This window comes from Dreissena polymorpha, chromosome 8, assembly GCF_020536995.1.
Source record: "Dreissena polymorpha isolate Duluth1 chromosome 8, UMN_Dpol_1.0, whole genome shotgun sequence".
Classification (NCBI taxonomy): domain Eukaryota; kingdom Metazoa; phylum Mollusca; class Bivalvia; order Myida; family Dreissenidae; genus Dreissena; species Dreissena polymorpha.
Genome location: NC_068362.1, coordinates 46,786,076 through 46,810,891, shown reverse-complemented (window position 1 = coordinate 46,810,891; position 24,816 = coordinate 46,786,076). Strand labels below are relative to the sequence as shown.

The following is a 24,816-nucleotide window of genomic DNA, read 5'->3' as shown; positions in this document are numbered from 1 at the left end:
GTCCTAAGTTGGGTAAGCTCCATGATATGTTTGGAATCAGGTTGCCTTGTGTAATATTGCAAGGTGTTGATTTATTATGGTCTCTTTTTATTGACAGAAATGTCATATAGTGGAGGCATACAAAATCCAAAAATAGTTATTCATCCAGGTGAAATGTTTACAAATCTGCATAAGAACATGTAAGCTTGTAATGCTGTTCCAAATGAAGTACAAGGAAAATACTAAGTTCAAACCACTTTTTGTTTTAAAGTTTGTTGAAACCTTTTAATTTTAGCTCAATTGCATCAATAGATTTGCATCAATAATAGGTTCATTGAGACACTCCCAAGTTTGTTTTCTGGATGAGAAGTACTTGGTGTCATTTGGGGTGATCTAAAGAATGCTCTGACACTGGGTATTCCACCTAAGACCTCCTGGTCACTAGGCAGACAGGATATATACGGTAGACTCTGCCAATACCGGACTCTCTGAATACCGGAACTCTCTCGATTCCGAACGGTCGGGCCAGTCCCGTATTTTCTCCTTCTATTTCTTTGTTTAAAAAATGTTGAATAAACCGAACTCTCTCAAAACCGGAAACCGAACGGATATCTCCGTGACTTTGGTCATTTTCAACGTAAAACACATTGAGTACACCGGACGGTCCAAATTCTCAAGATGCCGGAGGCGTGAAAATTACAATACCTAGCCAGCACAGCGCGTGCGGTGTCACAAATTTTCTTGCGCAATCATCGATAATCGGATTAAACATACCATAAAGGTGTAAAGTCTTTACCGCGCTAAAGAAGTCCGAATGTAAAACAAACTGTGAATGTCTATAATAGACGTGCGGTATGTTACACCAAAAAGTGATTGACTCGATCGTTTTATTAGTCTTATGATAAACAATTTAATTACAAAATTAATGCATGCCATTGCGACGATCACTCTCTGGTGATCTTCTCGGGTAGTTTAAAAGATCTTATAGCCAGGTTTTTATTGCTTAAATGGTTGTTTGTTTGTTTGTCAGATAAAACTGTGAGAAATATGACCGTTAAATATCCATCCATCTGTCTGCAAATTCATTCATTGCCTTTTCTTAATTTCAAACGCATCTTCAGCATTAATAGACTCAAATCTACAAGTCTTCTTAAATCGTTATTCGTCCAAATTGTCTTTGAGGTTTAATTAATTCAGAGCTATTTATAGCGAACTCGAACACGACTCACTCCCCTATATGACAAATCTCATGTATATATGTATGGAATTTTTTTGGTATTAATCGAATAAAAACACATTTTTTGAAGAATGCTTTAAACATAAACCTTACATGAGTACAGCTATCACATGGTACATGTAAATGTATTATGGTTTGTTTTATTATTGTATGATTTTGTACACAATGCATACAATGTTCGGCAATATGCATAACTCTTGGTAAACCGGAACTCTCTGAAAACCGGACGATCAGGCTGGTCACCAGACTGTCCGGTTTATAGAGAGTCTACTGTACTACACAACTGCAACTTGTGTTTAGATATGTAAGTATACAGTTTTGCAGTAACTGCTTAAATTATTTATCGTACATTTTTTTTTTACATTTTTTGTTTAAAGGAGGTCTTTGCTAAGCCAAATTCTAGTTCATGCAGAATGTCTTTTCCCTGGTTAGCCTGTTCAGGAAACATATATTTAGTGACATAGTTTGTTGTGGCCTAAAGGTACACTGTAACTCCAATATAGCGCGGTCAATGGGGTCCAAGCCGTGAAACAGCGTTATAACGGATCCGCGTTATAAGTTTTGAGCTCATTTACTGCAGGGCGCTATAAAAAAAACAGGTATAGAATAGCCTATAATATAGGTCATGTATATATATATTGCCATGCTGTGTTGACGCAAATACATGCATATAAACAGAATCATATCGATAACAGTATACATACCGCTTTTGGAATGTGCACATTTATCCGATAATCCAATAAAATTGCTACATCACTTAAAAAATAATCATCTTGAACTTAATGACGATATATGTTTAAGAAATTCGTAAACACAACCGTACGCATATATGCCATTTTCAGAAGTGTTAAGAGGCATTATGGGGCAGAGCTTTCATTGGACGAGCGACTTTAAATTAAGATTTAATGCAATACGACTCATGTACAAAAAATTGTTTTATTGCATCATACGCATGCAAAAAATGTGTTTCCCGGGGACTTTCTGATACCGCGCGAAAATGAAAGTGAAACTCTGTTAACAATTACCGGTACACTGCGTTCTCATGTGAATAAATCGTCTGCATTATTTAACTTCTTATACACGAACTGAAAGATTAAATGACATAATACTAGAATGATAATGAAATGACAGAAAAAGTTGTTTTATACAGTGGGCAGTATATTTCACAGCCGCTCATTTAATATAGTCAAACTGCAACCATATCAAAGTAAGAATGTTTCAATCGTTTTTAATTACTTTTAATTGTAAAACTATCCCACTTGCACTTTACTTATGGAAATTATCGCACTGAACCGCTCTGATGTGGAATACATGTAATAAACACTGACACGCGAGTTTTTCACACCTTTATTGACACTACACAACAGATTAACACCAATTAGCTGTCGGTGTTATTTAACCTCGAGCTGTCGGTGTTATTTAACCTTAATCGGTTCAACGGACGGTTGAATAAAGCAATCAACATGTGATTGCCGCCATCTTTGAATTGTCTGAAAATACAGGAAGTTGCAGAATACGGATTTGAATCAGAAATCAAATGGAAGGTTGGAGAAAAAATGGGATCCAAGCACCCCCCGCGTTATATTGAATTCAGCGTTATAACGGAGCGCCTTATATTGGAGTTACAGTGTATCATCACCACCTGCAGATTCCTCATATGTTTGGCTTTGCATAACATTGGGTTAGTTAAGGCAACAACTATCCAGCCTCTCTTATCAGATTGCCTGTAACACTGACCATTGATACCAAGCAGTTAACATTCTACACATACATCATTTAATTATATACATGTATCCATAATTATATACATGCATGGATCTCTATCAATAAATAACATCAAGAAAACGTCAGTTTGCATAACTCTGCCAGATATGTTAAGCTTCTAAAAAATCTTAAAACTGTTTTAGATAACTTTTATGTTCCTCATTTCTTAAGTAAAAGGTATTTGCCATTACAATATTGTATATTTTAATTATATTTGTATCACGGTAAAATGCAAAAAATGCAGTAGTCACACTATTCATAAAGTAGATTCCAAGAAATAAAATCCTAGAAAATCATTTCATTAGTACTACAGAGCACTATAGATACTGACACCCATTGATAAGCCTCATGTGCTCATTATGTATCAAGGGACTTGTTTCTTAACAAGTCCACAATTCAATTAATATTGCATAGTTACATGTAGCCACTATTTGCTCCCTGAGTATTCTTAGCCTCAAGTCAAACAAAGATATCTGTATTAGGTATAATAACATGAAAGGTGCAATGCTTTCCACAGGAACTTTTACAGAGGCCCTGTGGCTGATGAGGTGGGGAGGACTGTCCCCTCCATGCTGTATTTTTTTACATTTTCAGAGGCCAATTATGTAATTGGGTGCACTATGACTCTTAAAAACAACAACTATAAAGTCATTGATAAAGCTACATTTATAAATTGTTTTTTAATTGTTTAAGCCCTTTTTTCGTATAGATAGTATAATTTCAACTCCAACGATTCCCCAATACATCCTTATCAATCCGACTCTATTAGTGCATGCTTACTACTTTTTCAGATGCTTTTCATTACCTGATAATCCTGTATATTCTATTTTTAAAAGAAAACTCTAGTAAATATTGCCGATAAAAGTGCTCAAGAATTTCATAAACAATTTTTTTCTAAAAAGTATGTATTACCATGAAATTCGGCATTTAAGTGGCTTATTTTTAAAGATTTGATTAAATACTCCCACTTCACATGCGTAAATCACCTGACGTGGTGTGTGCGTGCTTATACAACAATCAATACTCCCACGCTTTCCATGCAAACAAGACGTTGTAAATGCTGCATAATTTTCACGTCTTTCTATTAAGACAAAGAATCCACAGGATATAAATTATCACTGTTTATTTGAAGCTAAAATTGGTTAATGTCGCGTTAACATTTACATTTGGAAAGAGTATTTTGGATTACAATTGCGTTAACATTGAAATTCTTGAGTGGGTTTACAAATTTAGTTATGCTCATTGGAGTCATTTCAACAAAACATTAAAAGCTGCGTAATGAATTTAACAATAATTTGTTAAAATGCTATACGAGTTAAAACAATATTTTGACAATATAATTCATGAAATGCACAATTTCCACAAGGATTACAGCCCGGTTGCCATCATCATTCTTCTAACTAACTGGCAAAGATTTCTGTGGCAATTACATGTATGTCAAGAGTTGTCTGCATGATTTAACTACAGGTATTGCATGCCTACGAGTGCTGTCGCTCAATTCGTGCGCTCTCATTGGTCAATATTGATACAATGATGCTCCACCTTTAGTTTGTTATTGACAGAGGATTGTAAATAGGCGTTCAAAAGTTTCGACAAAGTCATTATCGCTTTGATCTTTATAGAATGGCTAGTTGCAGAAACTGCAAAAAATACACTGATCTAAAGAGTTCAGGCGCCTGGGAACTCTAGTTTCGAATTTCAAGCGCCCCTGCAAGGGACCGTTAAATGGCCTGTGGAAAGCACTGGAAAGTTGTACACAAAACGCATATAGTGTCATAAATGTTAATTATAAATTAACAATTTTATTTTCACAGGACCTTGTCAAATAAAATTGAACTGAAAAGCGACATGCATTTCATGCAGCTTTGAATGTTAACTTCATTACATATTTATTAGTTGTGTAAAAATAAAAAAACTGAAACCAATATTTTGATTTCAATAAAAACAAGAAACCGTCGGAGACGGGTGATGCTCCCCAAAGGTTTTTTTGGTCACAATATTGCACTATATATCCAGATGAAAGGAAACGTCTTGTGGGCACAGTAGTTGGGGGGACAAGAATTTTTTAAATAAAATTTCAAAGGGCCATAACTCTGTGAAAAATCATCCGACCAGAACCCGCTGATAATATGCACATCTGTTGGTAGTGAAGCTTCCCATAAAGTTTCATTGAATTCCGGTCATTAGTTGCAGAGAAATTGACAAGAATTGCACTATATGTACAGTTAATGGAAAATTTCAAAGGGCCATAACTCTGTGAAAAAATCATCCAACCAGAACCTGCTGATAACATGCACATCTTCTCTTGGTAGTGAAGCTTCCCATAAAGTTTCATTGAATTCCGGTCATCAGTTGCTGAGAAATAGCCCGGACAAGAATTGCACTATATGTACAGTTAATGGAAAATTTCAAAGGAAAAAAAAGGGCATAATGATGTTCATCTTCATTTGAGTATTAAAATTAAACAAGAAACCGTTGGAGAAGGGTGATGCTCCTCAAAGTTTTTTTTTGTCACAATATTGCACTATATATTCAGATAAAAGAAAATGTCTTGAGGGCACAGTAGTCGAGGAGACAAGATTTTTTATAGAAAATTTCAAAGGGCCATAACTCTGTGAAAAATCATCTGACCAGAACCCGCTGATAATATGCACATCTCCTCTTAGTAGTGAAGCTTTCCATAAAGTTTCATTGAATTCTTGTCATTAGTTGCTGAGAAATAGCTGGCACAGTAGTTGGGGGTACAAGTATTTTTTTATAGAAAATTTCAAAGGGCCATAACTCTGTGATAAATCATCCGACAAGAACCCGCTGATAATATAGACATCTCCTCTTGGTAGTGAAGCTTCCCATAAAGTTTCATTGAATTCCGGTCATTAGTTGCTGAGAAAGCCTGGACAAGAATTGCATTATATGTACAGTTAATGGAAAATTTCAAAAATTTCAAAGGGCCATAACTCTGAAAAAAAATCATCCGACCAGAACCCGCTGATAATATGCACATCTCCTCTTGGTAGTGAAGCTTCCCATAAAGTTTCATTGAATTCCGGTCATTAGTTGCTGAGAAATAGCCCGGACAAAAATTGTGCACGGACGGACACATGGACGGACGGACAGACGAAGCGGCGACTATATGCTCCCCCCCAAATTTTTTTGGGGGGAGCATAAAAACATAGCAAGTAAAACACTGTACCCAAAAATGTATAGAAAACGATTGAAAATAAAAATGCACTTAAAATATAATATTTCCTTTATATAACTAAATCAGAATTGTATTTTACATAATTGTATTTATGGAAACCAAACCAACAACACATCGGGATAAAAATCTTACTTGAGCCCGAACCATGCCAAGCTGTAAATTTGCAACTCGTATTTCGTTTCGCTTTCGACACAAATCTTCTTGCGTTTCGTAAACCTTTGCGTAAAGATGATGCGCTAAATTCCTGAAAACAACAACAACAATACACAGTAAAAATATAGCTTAAACATTACCTCACTATCATCATGGGACCTCTCCTTCCCATCAAACTGTTCTTTCGGGCGCTTGTCTTTCATACTTTGGGATCGTTTCACTTTGTCACTTGAATTCTTTGATTTCAAGCTCCGCCTATTCTTAGTCCCGGTGTCTTTTGGTCGCACACTCGTATCCGTGACGATCCCACTGTCCTTACTCTCCTGCTTTAACATGTCGCGTCTTTTATCGCCGTCAACTGTTGACTGTTTGATTAGTTTCTTAAAGCTTGATTTACTAGAAGTACTATTCAAGTCATGGCCCATTTGTTCATTTGCTTGCTCTCTACCAGAAATGCTTGATTTTATGCTTGCAGATCTTTTAACTTCCTGGCCCTTTTGTTCTGTTGTTTGATCTCTTGGGGAAATGCTTGATTTTATACTTGCAGTTCTTTTCACTGGGTGTTCGATAGTATTCTCTCTACTGGTCTTTTGACTCATGTCCGGGTTTGGCATCGTTTGGAACAAACTATACATAATAGGATGTTTCTTTCAAAGATTGCAACTTTAAAAACAATATTTGCTGCAAGTGATGTTTGGCTATTTGTCTGAATTACATCACCTGGAAAATGATGCTTTAAAATCACAAGGTTCTCTTGTCAAATTGCATTATCGAAGTATAAAAAAAATGTTACCATATTACTTCTCTACAAATAATAGCAAATAACTATTACTGACAACACAAGCCAAACTTTCATATACTTTGTGCACCACACATGAGTTATAATTATTTAACTGCACTGATATAATACTTTTCAATGTTTCCAGAACGATTCTTTAAAACAGAACTGAAAGTTTATTGGTATTCCTGATATCACATCCATTACTGAGCACACATGATAATATCCTATAAATCCTTCCTCATAAAAATAATATCTTCCAAGCAGAATCAAACAAAATCTCAGCGCTTCATATATCACTAGACAACATTAACAATCAGTGGTAGTGAAATGATGGTGATGCAAATAATCAGAGCCTAATCTCTTGTGGTTCATTATATCTTCAAAGCATCTTTGAAACTGAACATAAACAGAAGCATCTGACTGCAGCTTTCATCCCTCAATTCCAGAAAATGCAAAATGCGCAACAACTGCACAGAAAGCTCACGCGCAAATAAAGCAAAAAGTTGCGTTAAGTTCAACTCATCACAATAGATCTGAAAGTAGAACCCTCTCTGATAGAAACTGGCACATTCTACTGTAGCTTAGTAGCAGCCTTATAGCAGCACTGGAGCCTATTGGATCCCCATACAAACACAATACCTGTTGTCTTGTCTGTGTGTGGATTGGCATGGATGCCATGTTTTCATTTTCTACTTGACTATTGACACATTGACTTTGGCCTAAGAGTTATGGGCTTCCTAAGTGCACAAAGGCATGATATAAATGAGAGCCAAATAAATAATGAACACACACCAAGAACACAAATACATAAATAAGTAAATTACTAAGAAAACAACCCCCCCCCCCCCCCCCGGCCACATATTCAAAGGTTGTTCCCACAACTCACAACCTTGGCATGTCAAGTTCAAGAAATAATTCATGAATTAGAGTTCATGAACAGATAAAAACCTCTAAAATGGCTCATGAACAGTTCATGAAAACAAAAAGTGATAATGAACAGTTCATTAACTTAAAATGGTTCATGAACATTTTAGTCACTATAAAATGGTTAATAAAAGTTCAGAAACTACAAACATTTCTCATTAACTCCAAAAAGGTTTGTAACTTACTAATTCAAACTAGTGAAATGTCCATAAATGTGTAGTTTATTAACTGAAAGTGCATTATACACTAAGCAACCCGTGATTTTTGCATACATCTAGCATCACAGCAATCGATGCAATGTGACAAATCGCGGTGATTCCGAGCGACAAGAAAATTATGGTGATGTCTTGGCGATTCCACAGTGACCATCACGCGATGTATCTCGCTGTAAGGCAATCAGCGCAAATCACCGCAACCGCAGTGATTCACCTTTTTTCGCGATTTGCGTTGACAAGTTACACTTACATGTTACATATACACTAACATTATACATTGCAATAATAAAGCTTTTGAAATTCTAAATTTGGCAATTCGGTACAAAGATGGCGACAGTCACATCTTCATTGCTTTATCCGTCTGTTTAACCGATTTTAATCGCTTAAAAGAGGTTAAACGACCTTCGACAGCATATTGGTGTTAATCTGTTGTGTACTGTCAATAAAGGTGTGAAAAACTTGCGAGTCAGTGTTTGACTGTTTATTACATGTATTCCCTATCAGAGCAGAACGTGTGAGAAAAATAAATGAAATAATCCAGACGATTTATTTACATGCTAACGCAGTGTAACTGTTAACAGATATTCACTTTCATTTTTACCAGTTATAAGAAAGTCCCTGGGAAGCAAGTTTTTTACATGACTGCGTATGACGCAATAAAACAATTGTTTTTGTACATGATCGTATTGCATTTAATCTAAATTTAAATTCTTTTGTCCAATGAAAGCTGACTGTCCCATAATGCACTGTACTGTTTACACTTCCGAAAAATGGCGTAGGCATATGGTTGTTTTTATGAATGTCATAAATGTTTAAGATTATTTTTTCATAAGTGATGTTGTAATTATATTGGATTATCAGATAAATGTGAACATTAGAAAAGCAGTATGTATGCAGTTATCAATATGATTCGGTTAATATGCATAAATTGGCGAATCACAGATGTCACCGATATCCACTTCCATCACGGCGAATCGCTGCAAATCACCACAAAATTGCTGGGAATCACCGCGAAGATTATCTTGAACTCGCGTGACGGCGGAGTGACGAATCACGTGAAATCTCTGTGATTTTCCTCTCAAACTGTCCACTGTGACTCCACAAATTAGGCAAAAATCACGGGTCGCGTAGTGTAAGTAGTTCATGATCTAAGTCAAGCAACTACATTGGCCCATCATTCTTATACCATAAACTATCAGGCCTTCTTTCAAAATCTATGGCTATTTACATGCTATTTTCATAACTATCTGTCACCATCATACCAACTTACACCCTGACAATACAGTATCTGACCTTTGTTATTAACTATCTGACTATCTCTGTTTCAATTACTGTAATTACTTCAAGATTTCGGACACTTGAAATAATTCAATTTTTTTGAAAAAAAAATAGAAACAACAAATATTTAAAAAATACATGTGTCAGAAAATTTAGAGAAAAAAATGACAGGTGTTCGAAAAAAGACACTCCCAACAATGTAACTTAGACAATTGGATTCGGGTATGCGATATGTATAGCGTCAATTTAGTAGAACATGTTTGTAAAATACCATGCAGTATAGTATAAATGACTTTTATATATGTTTCATTACCATCTGACCATCCATATATCCATTACTATCTGACCATCTCTATTTTCATTACTATCTGCAGACTATCTTTATTTTCATTACTATCTGACTATCTCTATTTTCATGACTATCTGACTCTTTTAATTTTTTATTACCATTTGGCTATCTTCATGTCCATTACTCTCTTACCATCTCTATTTCCCTTTCTTTTTTACCATCCCTATTTCAATTACTGTAATACTATCTCTATTTCCATCACTATCTGATAATCTCTATTTCCATTACGATCGGACTATTTCTATTTTTATTTCACAATGAATATTTTCCATTACTCTCTTACCATTTCTATTTCCATTTCTGTTTGACCATCTCTATTTCAATCACTATAAAACTATATCTATTTCCATTACTATATGACTATCTCTATTTTCATAACCATCTGACTATCTCTATTTCTATTACTCTCTGACCATCTCTATTTCTATAACTATCTGACTATCTCTATTTCCATAACTATCTTCTCTATTTTCAAAACTATCTGACTATCTCTATTTCCATTACTCTCTGACCATCTCTATTTCTATAACTATCTGACTATCTCTATTTTCATTATCTGACTATCTCTATTTCCATTACTCTCTGACCATCTCTATTTCTATAACGACTATCTCTATTTTCATAAGTATCTGACTATCTCTATTTCCATTACTCTCTGACCCTATTTCTATAACTATCTGACCATCTCTATTTTCATAACTATCTGACTATCTCTATTTCCATTACTCTCTGACCATCTCTATTTCTATAACTATCTGACCATCTCTATTTTCATTACTATCTGACTATCTCTATATCTATTACACTATGACCACCTCGATTTCCATTTATACGTGACCATCTATATTTATATTTCCATTACTATCTTACCATCTTATGTCCATTTCTGTCTGACCATCCATTAGAATAGAATGAATAGATGATCTTAATAAGAAAGGTCAGAGAGCAAAGAAGCCATTTCTGTATAAATGATGTACATGGATTATTTTAGTTTCTGAATAATATAGTTGATGTGTTGATGGAATACACGATTCCCATTCAAAAGTTAATTAATGCAACTTGGAAAAAAGCTTACATCTTTTGAATGCTTTGGGATTTCTTGACATGTAAAATAAAGCTTTTTTGCATGCAAACATATTAAGTAGAGAACTTAATAATAAAAAGTATGCAAATTTGTTACTTCAGATTTCACAAAAGTAGAAGTTACAACTAATTTTCATAAGAAAAGGTCAAGGTGTCAGAAAATCATCTATCTATAAATCATCCAATACAAGCTTGCAGAATGTTTTATGTCCTTAACTCTCTCAGTGCTGGAACCAAATTTTGAAGGCTTCTGCAAAAAGTTTGGATCCAGATGAGAGGCCACAGAACGTGGCGCCTCATCAGGATCCAAACTGTTTGCTATTCTGATACTATTCTTTGAAAAGAATCGAAGAAAATGCTAATTTTAGAAATTCAGCAGACAACATTTCAGCAGACGACAAATTTCCCAGCATGCAAAGGGTTAATATACATTCAGTATACTGTTCAACAATTTCCTGCTCAGAACATTGCTATTTGCAACCAGCTTAAAACAAGAACAGCCTTGGAGTAACTCCCCTGCTGCCCAGGTTAACTGCTGTCTGCTTCTTAACAGTATTTTACAGTTGGAAATGAAACCATTAAAAAGCTAACTAATAAAAGGGTGAAGGATCAATTATTTTGTTAGGTTCACATTTGAAGATTTATGGATGTAAACACACCGGTATGAGGGGCTTTTCTACAAATAACTTTTTAAAACAATTTTTCTTCAGAATTTCAACTAGTGCATAAAAGACAGTCTTTTATGCTGCTTGTGGCAATTTGATAATTTTCATCAGAATTATTTTATTTAATTAGCCTGTGTTCTTGGCGAAATATTCAATAATGTGTAATGCATTCATGTACAGCAAGATGAAATTTTGACACTGATTTCAGACGTATTCAATGATCTATTCTTGAATCATAAGATATCGGCACAAACTGCAAGAAAAATTGTCTCTGATGCACTAAAGATTTTGCAAATGTAATTTAATAACATGACATATTTTCAAAAATAAAGTACTTAAAGGTGTGTTTAAATTCTGTCAAGCCCGTGTATAAACCCCTGTGAACCCAGTTGATCCCTCAACCTTATAAGGAAAGGTAATATATTATAATAAATATTATTTGATTTATATTATTTTATTTCCTAAGAGACTAACAAAGGGTCAAAGTGAGGGTTGGAGCTGTAAAAAGTTAAGTGCCTTTCAAAATTTCTTTCAGCCAACATCTATGCAAATAAAACAATCAAATCAAGTCTGCCAGAAGTCAGAGGCTTGAAAACAAAATCTACTTGATGTGGAATGGAATCGCCTTCGAAGCCTTTCTGATTCATATCTGTCACATCGCATCAAAAATATTATTAGTTGAATTTACATACAAACTCCAAGTGTCACACCATTCTGTCTATGTTTTTAATGATAAAATACATTATGCAGAAGCAAGAGACAGCCACGGCTACATTCCAATCGTTGTGATGCAGTCATACTGTGTATTTTTTCTTTATAGAGAAATGACAATATTAGATAACAAATGGACTTTATAATTTGAGCCTATTGACAACATTTCTTGAAAATTCTAACATTGTTTCCAGTCAAATACGATTTCTCATATTCTACTCACTTGCGTGGTTTTGTATGGGTTTGTGAGTGGCCAAGTCAGGTCTAAGCGATAGACTTTTACTCCAGTGGTAAGTGGTTTGAGCCCAGTTGAGGGTTACTTTTTTTTTCTTAAATTTTATTCTTGTTTTTTTACTGGAGCTTTTTGAATCCAATATTTACATTTATCAATATAAAGCATTCAATGACAAACTTAAATACATGCCGAAATCTGTGAAAAGGCTCCTTTAAACATTTACTTCAGCAGAAACTCCACTGTATCTTGCCAATAGACTTTTGTTGCAGTCGGCAATATTGTATCACTACTAAGTGCACATCCTTTGCCAGTAACTGACTAATGCTCTAGGTGAATCAGAGACTATGACTGTAAAATCATTTCATGACTATGAATCCAGTCCTAACAAGTTATAACAGCACCCTTGGATTTGTACCCAAGACTAGAACATGGTTGGAGAGAGGGTTCACTCTTATTGACCAATCACCATTCTTCCAATAAAAGGACCAGCATTAAAATTATTGTATTAATACACATGTTCAACACCAGGAGACCGTTTATTCTTCTGCCATTCTTCAAACCCACAGACTGCATCTCAATTAATTTCGTCACCAATAATCCACCGGACAGCTTGTTGATAACTTCTGGGTGGTTACTGAGATAGAAATCTTTAAGCAATTTACTTTTTATGCATTATTTATTTGAGGCAAAATGTTATATTCTCCAATTAAACCGCCACGAATTACATAATATATAACAGTGATACTCCAACCATGCTCTTGTCAACCTAGAGTGTGCTTGGTCACTCTCATATGAAAAGAGTAAATGGCTAAATGCAACCAGCATAAAACCAGAACAGCCTGCGAGTAACTTGGGAGGGGGTGGGGCTGTGCAGGTTTTATGCTATTTGTTACTCATAAGTATCGTAGGGTTGAACATGAAGCCTTTAAAACTTGAATCTAGTAAAGTGGTAAAGTATTTATGGCTGAAAAATAATAAATATTTTGGGTTATTGATGTAAGTCTGTTTAACATAGGCTTGATTTAATGATCTGGCATCTGCTTAAATTTAGGTGTAGATGAGAATTGTTCAGAAATGTACAAAAACAACAATACCTATTTTCTAGACACTGATATTGTCTTTCTGGTTGTTTGCAGTAACAATAGTCTGTCAGATTTTTCTATGATGGTTACAGTGATCTTATATTCTCTGATTAATAAACCACATGGCAAGGTATGTTTGCATGGCGAGCTTTCAGTCAAACTGTAGAGCCTAATGTCAATCATGCTTAGGCAGTGCCAAAATAATTTTGTATCATGCCTCACTTTATTAAAAGCTTAACTAGAAATGGCGCGGCAGAGGCCGACGCGTATCCCTACGCTGCATGTTTGACACAGGGGCGCCCTAGGGTTGGTAATGGGGCCATGCATAGTTGAGATTGACCGTATTGTCATAAGAGATGTTCAGTATAAATTTGAAGTAATTCAATGTACAAATGTAGAAGTTAATGTAAAATAACCTAAACAAGAAATATCTTTAAAAAAGATATACGGCGTTGATTGTGGTCGATGTTTATGAACGATCAAAAGTTATCTCTATGAGATAAAAAGTAGCGGATGCCTTTTTTCTGCGCAGTTGTTAGCTACATCATAAGCAAATCAATTACGGGGTGTTGCGCCAGATTTCGTGGCTTATTTTGCTTTATGTGATATTATTACTCAGATATCTATATTTACAGAATAGAAAAACACAAGAAACATGAAAATAAACGAGTGCATATAGGTCAGCCGGCAATACTCGAATCTTATTTAATTGCATACTTATAGTATAGCGAATTATTGTGGTCATGCTTAATAAACTGGTCTAAATGGATAAATATTTCTAATTAATTTTATCAAAATTGGTCCTTATCATGCAAATTTTGAAACCATATTAAAAATCGATGATTGACATACCACAATAATATCGCCGAATATCTTTATTTAGTATCTTTCTGATCAAAACAGACTTCAAGTGCACAAAGTTTACGAGACGGCGTTTATATAAAGATTTCTGCAACTGACCGCAAACTGACCTTGATACCTTGCGGATTGGAATGCAATGCATTACAGTCACTACGTTATTGTCAGTAAGACACAATGATCGCAACCCCTTTTGCGAACTCCGGTGATGAACTGTATATAAACTCTGACTTTCACAAAATGACCGCGTTTTGACCCGAAATCTCGCGGGTTGAAATGCAATGCAAGTAAGTACTAAATATGACAACATAGCCTTTAGTTAAACGCTTTTGCGCTGGTATTTCTCTGAAAATAAAAGGTGAACGCACAAACTGTATTTATGTCGAAAATTGATTGTAAAACTGTTCTATCTATTGGGCCTTTTCATTAGAGATAAAATTGTTTCATGCAGTAAAACAGTGTTACAAAGACGCGGATATGTTTCCAATGTTCTGGTGTTATACTCAAATCAGCCAATGGAATAAATGAAGTGCATTCATTCGTAGCTAGCCGCGGGAAATTTTATTTGAGTATTATTGGAAACTTACAAAGGTCAAGTCAGGGTGAAAAGCTGGCTTATTCAGCTTACGCCGAAAAATGAGTGATTATAAATCTACATCCTAATTTCTCCTCCTCATCCTGCTCTCCTAACAAATCTAATAATGAATCAACTTCACTGTAGTCAATAATGTACATGTCATCCTAATTGGAATGACTTGTGAGATGACTGAACATGCTCTCTCTTGCTTCTGTTTTGGAAAAGTTATGTTTTGAGGTTAAATGGTTGACTAAATAGTAGCCTCTCAGAAATTTTCTATTGCAATCTTGTACACAACAATGAATATGTTGAATTTCATGTCTGTCTTTGATGTGCCTGTTCAAAGTCCATCTTGCTTTAAATGGTTTCTCACATTTTTCCCACACACTTTGACAGATTTTCAGTAATGAGTCTAAAATTGTAATTGCACAAATTGAAAGTTTCAGCCTTTTTATAGATTCTTGAGGCTATATTCCATGAGTTTCTCATGCTTATTATTCTTGACTGCATTATATCTCTTCTCTCATATACAGGTGTCCCTTTTCGCCAATATTTTATAATCCCTTGTTTAAACATTAGATTGAGCAAAACCATTTCACAGATGAGTTAACACAAACAATTGAATACTAAATACATCTCTGAGCTGCTACTGTGTAACTCTATGTGCCACTTTGATTTATTTAATTTTTTGAGCTCCACTGGCCAAAGGCCAGCGGGGCTTATGTCATGGTCCTGTGTCCGTCGTGTGTGCGTGCGTGCGTCCGTCCGTGCATGCGTGCATTAGCTTTTTCTTTAAACATCTTCTTCTCCTAAACTACTGGTCCAAATCTGATGAAATTTCGCAGGAATGTTCCTGTGGTGAACCTCTTTCAAATTTGTTCATATTATGCTCCTGGGGTCAAACTTGACCCTGCCCCGGGGGGTCAAAAAATTGAAAATGTGCTTATATAAGGCCTATTTTGTGCAAACTTTATGAATCTTCTTGTTCATAACCATTAGGCCTAGGCCTACTTAATTTGGTATGTATTGACATCTTATAGTCCTCTACCAAGTTTGTTCAAATTATGCCCCTGGGGTCAAATTTGACCCTGCCCAAGGGGTCAAAAAATTGAAAATTTGCTTATATAAGGCCTATTTTGTGCAAACTTTAAAAATCTTCTTGTCTGTAACCATTGGGCCTAGGGCTACCAAATTTGCTATGTAGTGACATCTTATAGTCCTCTACCAAGTTTGTTCAAAGTATGCCCCTGGGGTTAAATTTTACCCTGCCCCGGGGGGGTCAAAACATTGAAAATTTGCTTATATAAAGCCTATTTGTGCAAACTTGAAAAATCGTCTTGTCCATAACCGTATGGCATAGGGCTACCAAATTTGGTATGTAGTGACATCTTATTGTCCTCTACCAAGTTTATTCAAATTATGCCCCTGGGGTCAAATTTGACCCTGCCCCGGGAGGTTAAAATATTGAAAATTTGCTTATATAAGGCTTATTTTGTGCAAACTTTAAAAATCTTCTTGTCCATAACCATTGGGCCTAGGGCTACCAAATTTGCCATGTAGTGACATCTTATAGTCCTCTACCAAGCCAAGTTTGTTCACATTATGCCCCTGGGGTCAAATTTGACCCTGCCATGGGGGGGGGGGGGTTAAAAAATTGAACATTTGCTTATATTAGGCCTATTTTGTGAAAACTTTAAAAATCTTCTTGTCCATAACCATTGGGCCAAGGGCTACCAAATTTGCCATGTAGTGACATCTTATAGTCCTCTACCAATTTTGTTCAAATTATGCCCCTGGGGTCAAATTTGACCCTGCTCCGGGGGGTAAAAAATTGAAAATTTGCTAATATAAGGCCTATTTTGTGAAAACTTAAAAAATCTTCTTGTCCATAACCATTGGGCCTAGGGTTACCAAATTTTGTATGTAGTGACATCTTATAGTCCTCTATTAAGTTTGTTCAAATTATGCCCCTGGGGTCAAATTTGACCCTGCCCCGGGGGTAAAAAAATTGAACATTTGCTTATATTAGGCCTATTTTGTGAAAACTTTAAAAATCTTCTTGTCCAAAACCATTGGGCCAAGGGCTACCAAATTTGGTATGTAGTGACATCTTATAGTCCTCAACCAAGTTTGTTCAAATCATGCCCCTGGGGTCAAATTTGACCCTGCTCCGGGGGGTCAAAAAATTGAAAATTTGCTAATATTAGGCCTATTTTGTGAAAACTTAAAAAATCTTCTCGTCCATAACCATTAGGCCTAGGGCTACCAAATTTGCTATGTAGTGACATCTTATAGTCCTCTACCAAGTTTGTTCAAATTATGCCCCTGGGGTCAAATTTGACCCTGCCCTGGGGGGTCAAAAAATCGAAAATTTGCTTATATAAGGCCTATTTTGTGCAAACTTTAAAACATCTTCTTGTCCATAACCGTATGGCATAGGGCTACCAAATTTGGTATGTAATGACATCTTATAGTCCTGTACCAAGTTTGTTCAAATTAAGCCCCTGGGATCAAATTTGACCGTTCCCCAGGGGTCACAAAATTGAACATATGCTAATATTGGGCCCATATTGTGCAAACTATAAAAATCTTCTTGTCCATAACCATTGGGCCTATTTCTACCTAATTCGGTAGGTAGTGACATCTAATAGTTCTCTACTTAGTTTGTTCAAATTATGCCCCTAGGAACAAATTTGACCTTGCCCCAGGGGTCACAAAAATGAACATATGCTTAAATAAGGCCTATTTTGTGCAAACTTTAAAAATCTTCTTGTCCTTAATTATAGAGCCTAGGGCTACTAAATTTGGTATGTAGTCATATCTAATAGTCCTCTACCAAATTTGTTCAAATTATTCCCCTGGGCTCAAATTTAACCCGGCCCTGGGGGTCACAAAACTGAACATATGACGTTTACCAGTGGAAATTACTGCGGCCGTTTGGCTGTGACCAACAACAACATCAACATCTTGTAAACATGAGATAAAACCCTGTCATTTAGTGCCATTTTAGGTCAGATGGTGACTGCTTACAAAGGCATTGAAGTAAGAACATGTGTTATGAATGTTTTTCTTATAAACTGAAAAAAGTCGGATTTTATTTAAATATGTAGAAAGTGACCATATATCCGCATGAAAATATTTTGGATGACATGTTAATTTCATGTCTTTTTTGTATTGTTAAAACCAGTTTAATAATATATTATTGATTTTAAAAACACAACTTCCATGAACATGATATAATTATTTCAAGGAAAGTCAATATATGATACTGCACGGTAAACTCAAACTTTGTATCCAAGAGAAGGTGTTGAAATTAATGAAGTGCAATGTTCTTAACTATCGTATATGCTGCTTTTTAATAACTAATGATTCATTGTTTCATTTGTGAATCGTGACTGATCATGAATTGTTGAAATGATTGTCAATTGCTCAACAATCCATATATATTTCTGACCATTTTATAATTTTCTAAATATAAGTTATGAATTGATCTTAGAAGTCAAATGTATTACTTAATTAAATACATTTATAAATATAAAGAAATAATCTTTAGATTATCATAATATTCTCAGGCCTGTTGGTCTTAGGGATGTGTGGGTTGATGAGCAATTTCTCCTTTTATCACAATTATTTCTACCCTACCTGATCATTTCCTTCATATTCCATTTTAATTCAATTGACTTCTGCAACCTCTTTCAAATTGGGAAAGTCCAAAATGTGTTGTTTGGTAAAGGGTTAAGGCATTTTGATTCCTATGGGTCTTGTGAATCTGTTTCAAATCAAATGCGTAGATTTGATCTTCAGCATCTAAAAATATGTGAAATAGAAAGAACGACAATATCTTTTGGAGAGATAAATGTACCTACGTTATAAGCAAAGGACCTGTGCAATAATTCCGAGGCTTTTTTGTCTGTTTAGTTAACACGGTAGTAACTTTTTCCATATTTAAAAATGCTCACCCTTCCAACTTTAAGCGCCCAGTGGGACGAGGGATAGAAAGAGAAAGTCACATGCTTGAGTACATTTCAACCCATGTGCATTACACGTTTTTTTCGCAAAGAAAAAACAGTGGAGCGATACAGGGCCATCATGGCCCTCTTGTTATATCATTTGGCAGGTTATTTACTAACCTCCCTTTGAAGATTACACTGTAACTCCAATATAGTGCGGTCCGTTATAACGCTGTGTCCAATATAACGCGGGGTGTCCTTGGATCCCGTTTTTTCTCCAACCTTCCATTTCTGATTCAAATCCTTGTTATGCAACTTCATGTATTTTCAGAAAATTCAAAGAAGCCAGCGATCACAGCTTGATTGCTTTATCCGTCCGTTTAACTGATTTTAATCAATTAGAGGTTAAACGACACTCGACAGCTAATTGGTGTTAATCTGTTGTGTAATGTCAATAAAGGTGTGAAAACTCGCGAGTCCGTGTTTATTACATGTATTCCCTATCAGAGCGGTTCAGTGCGCTAATTTCAATAAGGCAAGTGCAAGCGGAATAATTATCATATTAAAGTTATTACTTCCCTTGGATTTGTTTTTTTGACCTTTGACCTTGAAGGATGACCTTGACCTTAACCTTTAACCACTCAAAATGTGCAGCCCCATGAGATACACATGCATGCCAAATATCAAGTTGCTATCATCAATATTGCAAAAGTTATGGCCATACCGGTGGCATAAAAATAAGTGAAAATCTCTGACGGGGCCTCGCCCCAACCCCCATAACTTTTGACCCAGGGGTCATATCTAAGTTCCGTCACTGTCACCATCGCACATATGCTCATAGCTACCATGTATGTAAGTTGCAAGGTTCTAGTGCTAATAGTGTAGGAGGAGCAGGTGGCCAGGACGGACGGATGGACAGACGCACATCACCACAATATCCCCACTTTTTCTCCGAAAAACGTGGGGATAATAATAGTACAAAAAGGAGTTAGCTCGAAAGTTATAAATGATCCTATATTATAAATACACTATTGTGTAATGTTTCAGGGACAAAAATCTAGCAATAAACTGTGTTTTTTCTACAATACATTATATGAAGTTTTACCTGTTGTATTAACAAACAGACTTATTATAAGTGAAATAGACACTTTTATATATAATTGCATCTTTTAAATTGATTTATTACAAAACTATGAAATGATACAAAATACAATCACTGTTTAAAAAAAACAGTCTTGGAAAAGTGCTTATGATCTTAAAATTGTTGATTGATAGTTTCCAAAAGGCATTTAGAATATGAAGTACAGTTTTGTTTGAGAAAATCTTCAAAATGATCTACATTCCAAGATTTATGTCTTAATTCCAAATTGACATTGTACAGTGTTTAATCAGTATAATGCAAATTAACAAATAATTAACAAATTAATTAACAAATATTGAATTATTTAAAGACCCTGCAAGTGTTCACTGAAAAGTCTTTAAATTTTCAGTTCTTTTGTAATTTTACAATGGCTACAACTTAATAAATAAAAAATAAAGTTTTGATAGAACATATATTTATTAATACATTTATTAAGCTTAAAAATTGTTGCTGTAAATGTAATACATCTTTCTTATGTTATCAAAGTGAAGAAAACATTTGAAAATAGTTGCCATGGTGGTCAGCTCCATTTTGATTGGTCAACAAGATGATTTGTTGCAATGGTAATTGTAATTGTTTGTTTTATTTATTTATTGGTTTATACGTTGTTGTTTTTTTGCATATTTTCTTAGGTCATACACATGAAAATCCTTACTAAAGCCACCAAAATATTGCATTGTTAAAGGAAAACTCTCCTTTTGTGAATTCATGCCAAATATCCATAAACCACATAACACCATTTTTAGCTCGACTATTATATATGAAATATATATAGTGGAGCTATCCTACTCATCCCGGCGTCGGCGTCTGCGTGCGTTAGCGTGCAAATGTTAAAGTTTTCGAACTACCCCAATTATTTTCATTGCCCCTTGACATAATTGCTTTCATATTTTGCATAATTGTTTACCAACATGACCCCAACCTATAAACAAGAGCAGACAACTCTATCAAGCATTTTGTCATAATTATGGCCCCTTTTCCACTTAGAATATGCAGTAAATGTTCATGGTTTCGTACTACCCCATTTTTTTTCATTGTCCCTTGACATATTGCTTTTATATTTTGCATACTTGTTTACCAACATCACCCCAACCTATAAACAAGAGCAGACAACTCTATCAAGCATTTTGTCATAATTATTGCTCCTTTTATACTTAGAATATGCATATTATTGATAAATCTATGTTAAAGTTTGCGTACTACCCCAAATATTTCCTATATCCTTTGACATATTGCTTTTATATGTTGCATACTTGTTAACCAACATGACCCCAACCTATAAACAAGAGCAGACCACAGTATCAAGCATTTTGACATAATTATGGCCCCTTTTACACTTAGATAATTGAACATTTTGATTAAATTACCTGAACACCACAATGGATTCCACCTAAACAATACCACACGCCCCTACCCAGAATCCCTCCCCCACCCCAATTTTTTTTTTTAAACATCATCTACTAAATTACCACACCCCACATTATACCCCCCTCTCACCCCCCACCCCTCTACCCCCCCACCCCCCCCCAATTTTTTTTTTTTTAAACAACATCTTATAAATTACCACACCCCACATTATACCCCCCTCTCACTCTCCCCTACCCCCCCCCCCCTCCCCAATTTTTTTTTCCTTTTTTTATTTTTGAAAGATCGTCTAATAAATTATTGAATATGAACAATTTCCCCATGATGGCTCACGTTATACTGTCAAGCACTCGAATAGTCAAGCGCGCTGTTCTCTGACAGCTCTTGTTAATATTTGAGCCTTGCCGTAGGAAAACTGGTCTCACAGCAAAGAATCATCAGAAAATAACACTCATTGCTTTTTTATCCTTTAAAGATCAGTCTCTTCTTAGAAAAGTCCAGTTTAGGCGGAATTTTGCCTCTGATTAGACTGTGTGGACTGAGCAGGCTTAACTGGGATGACACTTTATGCACATTAATAACGAGAGCACCGATAGCGTTAAAAGCATAGGTGCAAGATACAGGAAGTTGCTGATTAGGTAAATAGACGCTACCCTATTCGTCTGCGTCAAGAATTTGTCGTAAAAATTGTGGTAAGCGTTAGATGCAGACGTACACAACAGATTTAGTTCTGAATACAGATTTCTGAATGCAGATTTTTATAGAAACTCCTCACAGCAGTTACTTCCCTTGCTTCGCCCGGTCAGTAACTTCTAGTATAAGGGAGACCACTGCGTAGGAGATTGAGATTTATAGTGCAGAGAGAATTGTTTTACAAACAAAATTTGTTTTAGGTTATAAGAAGATTTTTTTACATAAAACGGTCTTAGAAAAATTCACTAAAAACGGTGTCAGCAATATTCTTGGAAGAAAACGTTAGAAAAATGTTTCCAAATAAAAATTGTAGAATTACCATATACTATATTACGGTAAATAGAAATTTCGTCTGATTTTTGATCAGGTAAGCCTTCATAATGGTCAACCGTATCATGTGCGTTTTCGAGATGTAGTATATACCTTAAGCATAGGTGCGTTGCACCTATGCTAAAAACTATTTTGTCCAGAGCAAGGCTCAATGATTGCATATTTGAAGGCAAACTTTTCTTCAACGATTCAATGATTGCATATTTGAAGGCAAACTTTTCTTCAACGATCAATGATTGCATATTTGAAGGCAAACTTTTCTTCAACGATTCAATGATTGCATATTTGAAGGCAAACTTTTCTTCAACGATTCAATGATTGCATATTTGAAGGCAAACTTTTCTTCAATGATTCAATGATGGCATATTTGAAGGCAAACTTTTCTTCAACGATTCAATGATTGCATATTTGAAGGCAAACTTTTCTTCAACGATTCAATGATTGCATAGCTGAAGGCAAACTTTTCTTCAACAATACAAATAAAGCCAAATTTTGATCAACCTCATACTATAATTGTTAACATTTTATTTATTTCATTTTCCACCAAGACATTAAAGGTTCACAAGGTAATATTATCTGTTCTGCAAGCTGGTTTCTCAGTTTTCACGCAGTAGACAAGCCTTCCCACACCATACCCACACATATTACCTATATATTCCAATACTCTGTGAGCTGATGATGTCTCATATATGTGGACTGTCTAGGATTCCCCCACATAATTTAATGTTGATTCCATCTTATATCTCATTGATTTATCTTTCATAAAATACTTAGTGAAAATTAATTGATGTTTCTTAGCATGTAAATATCACAAACTGACAAAAACACACATCTTAACTTGGATAATAATTGAGAATGATATCAAACAGATATAAATTAAAGGCAGTGTCATGCATATTGCAGTTTTTTCACATACAGAAATTAACCATGCCTGCAAAAATTCATACTTTATAACTTTTTAATTTCGGGGATTTCAAAATTGTTTTACGGTTTTGCAATTTATTATTTCCTTGCTCTGATAAGACAAGCAAGACATAACACATGTTGAACCATCAAATATCTGTATCACACATAATTTATTGAAATTTGTTTCCAATTATATTTATGAGCCTCATTTTGGGAAAATGGGGCTTAATGCATGTGCATAAAGTGACGTACCAGATTAGCCTGTGTGGTTAGTTATCAGGTTAATCAGGGACAACAATATCTGCCTTTACTGCCTTTTATTTTAAAAATACTATTGCCTAAAACATACCACAGAACTGTGAAATCATAAATATCTCGGTTTTCACTTGAACAATAAATGTGCATATGATAATGCACCTTATGACATCAACAGACTATGAAGCTATTTGTCCACCATTTAAAACAAACACAATATATGTAAATGTGGAATAAATTGTGTATCAAAACATGAGCAGGCACACATCCTAAAACACAAGTACAAAACCTTTTGGATCAATGAATCCAACTAATTGTAAAAGGTGTATTTTTTTTCATCAGCCAATTTACATTTGGCAACATGATTCAGTATTCCATTAAGTTTTGAAGAATGAATTGTGTAATTATTTAAGATTACTCAATGATTCAATGATGTAAACCTGTCAAAAGTAACTGTTTGCCTTTTACAAGTTTCAACCTCTTAAGCTTCATTTAGGTAAGGTTTTAAAAACACCTGCTTTTATTACTTTTGAAAAGTGGTGCCTGTGGTTGCCAAAATCAAAGACAAAAGCATGTTCTATGTTTCAGCTAATTTATGTATTGATTGGTTAATTTTAAAACAAAGTACTAAACAAGCTGTTTCTATTTAAAACTGTATTGCCATCTCCATAAGTGTAAATTGCTATAAGTTTGGCAACATAAATTGATGGCACTTTGTTCTAGTATAACAGAACATTGTCAGGCATTTGTTGAGTCATGCAAAGTGAAAATGGCATTTGCACACAGCATAAAACCAGAACAGATGGCAAGTAACTTGCAGTCTGTTCAGGTTTTATGCTGTTTGCTGCTTATCAGTATCTAAGGGAAGGAAATGAACATTAAAACTTGAATCTAGTACAAAAGATCTTTAATTAAATTGAACTTTCAAAGAGACTACAAATGCATCAGAATAGGTATCAAAGTGGTAAAGGGTTATGTTAGCATTCTTTTTACAGAGCTTGTTATAGCAATCCAGATGTTGGAAATTCATTTTTGGCTTTATTTGAATATATATATATATAAATCTCGCATATGTCCAAGGTG

The 24,816-nt window shown here is 35.0% G+C and overlaps 1 protein-coding gene across 1 annotated transcript in view; it reads right to left on the bottom strand.

Annotated features, from left to right (window-relative positions):
• LOC127841228 (uncharacterized) overlaps positions 1–24,816 on the bottom strand; it is a 315,075-nt gene that overhangs the window by 126,385 nt on the left and 163,874 nt on the right. The window contains exon 10 of the mRNA XM_052369887.1: positions 6,315–6,426. Coding sequence (XP_052225847.1) covers positions 6,315–6,426 — 112 coding nt within the window. The remainder of the gene's footprint in view (positions 1–6,314; positions 6,427–24,816) is intronic.